At 41.8% G+C, this 4,998-nt stretch overlaps 1 protein-coding gene across 3 annotated transcripts in view; it reads left to right on the forward strand.

Annotated features, from left to right (window-relative positions):
* Positions 1–4,751, forward strand: part of LOC123972189 (zinc finger protein GLIS1) — a 63,508-nt gene extending 58,757 nt beyond the window's left edge. For 2 of the 3 annotated variants that reach the window (XM_046051491.1, XM_046051490.1), the window contains exons 7-9: positions 1,288–1,418; positions 1,535–1,633; positions 2,161–4,751. In XM_046051491.1, the coding sequence (XP_045907447.1) occupies positions 1,288–1,418; positions 1,535–1,633; positions 2,161–2,303 (373 nt within the window). In that variant the 3' untranslated portion in view covers positions 2,304–4,751. Of the gene's footprint in view, positions 1–1,287; positions 1,419–1,534; positions 1,634–2,160 lie in introns of those variants that run through there. The other variant, XM_046051492.1, reaches the window with a different exon arrangement.
* Positions 4,752–4,998: the final 247 nt, after the last annotated feature.

Below are 4,998 nucleotides of genomic sequence, written 5' to 3' on the forward strand. Positions count from 1 at the left end.
CCCCGATGCCTGGAGTTTGCCCCGGGGAGGGTCAGGGCCATCCTGCACCCTTGTCCAGGTTATGTCCCTAAGGTTCCGGCCAGACTGGCAGGGTCCACGGTGCTGCAGGTGTTTCATCCCCCACCTCATGTGACGGCGGAGGACAGGAGACTTCATCTACTCTGCCCTGTCAGAGCACTGAGTATTTACACTCTGAGGTCTTCCCGGTGGAGGAAAGCAGACCAGTTGCTGGTGTGTTTCGGGTCCCCCAAGGCTGGGCTCCCCGCTTCTAAACACACCATCAGCAACTGGATCGTTCAGACTATTTCCCTGTTCTATCAGGTGCGCGGTATTGCCTTTACCTATGGCCGTAAGGGCGCACTCTACTCGAGGCATGGCGGCTTCTTGGGCCCTCCTCGCAGGGGCGTCACTCCAGGATTTGTGTGACGTGGCTGGCTGGGCCACCCCTCACACTTTCATCCGGTTTACAGTCTGGACCTTCCTTCTGCACCCGGGACCCGTGCGCTCTCCTCCTAGTCGTGCCGTCAGGTTCTGCACGCTGGGGGCAGGCGGGGTTTCGGCGTGGCCTAAGTGGGTATCTCGTTGCCATAGTGTCGTCACCAACGCAGTTCGAGTTCCCTCGAAGAGGAACGTCTCGGGTTACGTATGTAACCCTTGTTCCCCGAGAAAGGGAACGAGACACTGCGTCGGTGCGCCACACCTCACCCCGCCTGGAGTGCCTTGCTTCATAGAAAAGGGCTAATGTGTCCTGTGTGCCGGCGTGTTTATATACCCCTCTGGTTACGTCGTCACACGCTACAGTTCTAGCAACACCAATAGGATTGGAGTAGTTTCATTCATAGTTCAGCCCTGCCACGCCCAGAGGCGTTCCCATAGTGTCGTCACCGACGCAGTGTCTCGTTCGGGAACAAGGGTTACGTACGTAACCCGAGACGTACACAATAGATGTGCTATCGTTACTGTTTGTTTTTTCAAGTAACCTGTAAAGCAACAAAATATTGTAGCATGAATTTGGATTTATGCTGGGTTAGGTTACTAACTCAGTAATTAGGCTAACTAATTGCATCAGTTAGCCAAACATACTAACATGTGCAGTTTTCAAATAATCCTTTCCTTCTTGTCTAAATCTGTCAATCTATTCCTTTAATGTTTGAAGCATCTTTTATGAATAAAACATGCATCAAGTTGAAATATTTGTCATGGTTGTATATGTCATATTAATTACTCAAAGAAATGTTCATGTTTAGGACTGTTTAAGTCAGCCTTCTGGTATTGTATTGCCAACAGGAACCGGCCAGCATCGTTGTTTATGTCCGCTGACGTCAGCCCAGTGAGCTCCTCATCAGACAGAGCAGACGTCCAGTTACAGGGCTACCATAAAACCTACAGCCACCAACAACTGTTCTCACAGCAGCAAGGTACTGACAGTGTTCACTGTACATGTGTCAACATCAGCAGCTTCGCCATATCAGTATGATGTATAGCTTTTGGTGTTGTTCTTGGCATTTTACTATTTCCCGTGTGATTCTCCAAGGATGTCTGTATGGAGAGGGAAAGGTGGTTCAAACAGTCAGTGATGGAGGCTTTGAACCCATTGGTTACTTCACAAATCCCTCTGCATCTCACTCTACAGGTAAGATAGCACTAAAGCAGAGTAAATGAGCCCATATGCTCCAATCTAAGTGCTTTCTACGTGTCTCCCTCCTTTCTATGATGACTGTCTTTTCACTCCACAGCTGTTCGGAAAAAACACTTTTGATTTTCAATGTGGTCATGCCGTATGTCGTGCGAACTAGTTCTTTTCTAGCAAAACCCAACCCTTGAGACCTAGGCGAGTTAGCTGGAGAGACTTTGTTTCTAAAGGCTTGTTAAACTCCCTTGCTACATGTTCAAATGAGGACTGGCTTTGAATGTTATAGAATCTGAATCTGCTGGGGATTCCTTTGTCATCTGCTTAATTTGTTTTTGGAGGGTTTGGTGTTAATTGCTTCTGGGTTGTACTGCATGTCTGACTCTTTCTGATTTTCATGTTGTTTTTAACTAATGATTATGATGATTAAAGAGTAATTATTGAAAGAACTGCATGCCCAATTTTCTTCACGTGAAAAGAAAGGAGCTGCTGTGAAAAAACATATTCATTTTCTGTTTTCCTCTTCTCAGAGTTTGACTTGTTGCAGGACCTGCAGGGCCAGGCAGGGGGGGGTTACTCCATGTCTCCCTGCTCAGACGACAGCTTCCTCTTTCAGGCAGGAGGTGTAGACCGCTGCCTCAACCAGATCTACTCCATCTACCTGGACTCATGATGTCAACCCAGAACCACAAAACTTAATCAGATCATTTTGTTTTCCTAAGGACAAACTTCAACATGCAGGAGTGTGACGGGGGACAATCACAGCAACAATATATGGCATATTCATGACTGAAGTTAAGTTTTAACGGTACAAACAAAAGTGCAAAATTGACTAGAGGCAGAGCTGCTGGCAAAGTGACAAACATGAACAGCCAAAAGAGAAAATCTGGTCAAATTATAAATGTAAATAGCAGTGACTTTTTTATTCAGAGATGACCACAGCATTTGTGATCTGGATTGAATGAGCTATGAGCTTTATTTGCTAGTTTAATGTATTAGAAAGTCAGATTGCTGGCTCGCTGGCTCTGCCACTTATGTTAAACTCAACCAGTGAACTTCACTTTGCCTACAAAGCAGCTTTGCCTCCAGGAAATGTTAAAACAACCATCAGAATGGGATCTTATAATGTAGTGTTTCCCTATCTAGGGTCAATAAATAAATCTACTGGGGTCAAAGGATGATTAAGAAGATACCAAAGAACAAAAAAAATATAGTTCTGCTTCACATATTATACAAAACTCTTTTCTCTATTTGTTACTTTTTTCTATAAAAGTAAATAAATAGTTTTTCCTTAATTCGGCAAGCATCATTTTGAGGTGTCACAAGCCAAAAGGTTGGGAACCATTATGTTGTAATTGATATCGAGATGCATTAAGCAGTGTAAGCAGTAGAGAAAGGAATAGTTGTACATTTTGGGAGAAAATGCTTATTGTTTTCTTCTCTTCTCTGTTGAGAGTTAGATGAGAAGGTCAATCCACTCGCATATCTGTATGCTAAAAATGTAGCTACTGTACAACATTTATTAGCTTAGCACAAAGACTGTAAATGGGGGAAACTGATGGCCTGGTTTTGTCTAAATGTTACCAGTAACTTACCAGTAACTTTAAACACATTATATCTCATTTGTCTAATTTTTACCAATGTGTAAAAATACGGAGGATTATGTGTGACTTAAAAATCATAACTTTGTAACATTTTTAAGGTTTTTTTGTGCGGGTTAAACAAACAAGACGTAACGTGTAAATTAGTGAACTTTAGAGATGCTGGTAGCCAGCTTTAGTTACCTTTGGACAGCACCAAGCTAGCTGGTACCCTCTGTTTATGGTCTTTATACTAAGGTAAGAAGCTAACCAGCTGCTCGCTGTAGCTTCATATTTACCAAACAGGCATGATAATAACAATAATGATCATTTTACTTGTGGGACACTGTTCAAGCAAGGAGCCTACAGTGCTTTTCAGTGCAGGGAGACAGCATAAAAAGACAATCATGCACAGATATAAAAACAAACAATTAAGACAGTGTAAAAATAAACATAAAAACTGACAGTAATCACAACAGATCTGTATAATACAAACAAATGAGTTGTCAGACAAGTCTCTAAATATGTGTTTCAAGACAGGATGTTAAAGCTGAGACAGTGTCAGCAGACCGAGTTGCAATTATAACTGGAAGACTGTTCCAAAGCCAAGGCGCCAATACAGCAAAAGCTTGATCACCGCTCAACCTCAACATGGGCTCTAAAAGGCCTTCTGAGAAAGAAAAAGATTCACTGATATACTGTTAATCATTGTAAGTAAAGCAGGTTGTTCAAATGGATTCTAAAAGAAATGTGTTACCAGTGTAAAGAGGCTAAAACTGGGGTGATGTGAGAAGTGTGTTTGGTCTTAGTCATGAGCCAGGCTGCTGGAATAATATCGATCTTCTCTACTAACCCTCGGCAAGAATGCAAATAAGTGTATACCCCTAGATGTCAAGCTATTCCTTTAAGATTGTAGTGTGTGTTCATAAACACAGTTAAATTACCTTGTAACCAAAGCGTCATTGATAAAAGAGGGAACAGCAGCAGACTGGAGTGTACAGTAAACTGCAGCAGTACTGCCACCAAGTGTCTGAATGACTGTATATACATATAATATACATACAGTCTTTGGTACAGAGTGGGTCAGTGTGGATGACTCTGGGACTAATAAATACACAAACCAAAACCAAAAACTGCACTAAAATATATTGTCTATGATTTGTCTGTCATGGACTGAGAGGTGCCAACAAATACGTTTCAGTATGTGTAACCTAACAACGATCAAGACAGTAGCATAATCTCCTTTTTTTTTAAAATAAATATTGTTTCTTCTTTTGGTTCAGCACAGTGCCTTTACAGGTTTCTTGTATAGTTTCTATCAGTGTTATATTCAGTGAGAGGGAAGTGCGCAGTGTTTACAATAACTTCTCTGCACTCTTTTCTGTCTCATCACAGAGACTTCAAAAAAATGACCAACCAGAAAATGTTTACACTGATTTTGTAGCAAGTCAGAGATTTCTTATTATTGTCAATGAACAGTGTATATAGACTGTATGTAAATGCACCTGTTTTATATCTAAATAAAAAAAACTGTTTGTTTATGCTTGTTTTTGTTTGTTTAGGGCTAATTTTCTGGATTAATCACAAGGCAGTGAAAAAAGCCCATTAAGGGAGACCGGGGTCTCCCTGGGGTGGGTTGTAACACTTCTTTAAAAAGCATTATAACCATACCCTTTACATAAAACTAGGGACTTTCTTGATTTAAATATTGTTACAGCCTCTGAGTTCACTTACCTTGCACTCCGGGGTTCACAGCATTCATTTGTCAGCTCTGTGACCAGTGCTTCC

The sequence above is a fragment of the Micropterus dolomieu genome, linkage group LG06 (genome assembly GCF_021292245.1).
Source record: "Micropterus dolomieu isolate WLL.071019.BEF.003 ecotype Adirondacks linkage group LG06, ASM2129224v1, whole genome shotgun sequence".
Taxonomy (NCBI): Eukaryota; Metazoa; Chordata; class Actinopteri; order Centrarchiformes; family Centrarchidae; genus Micropterus; species Micropterus dolomieu.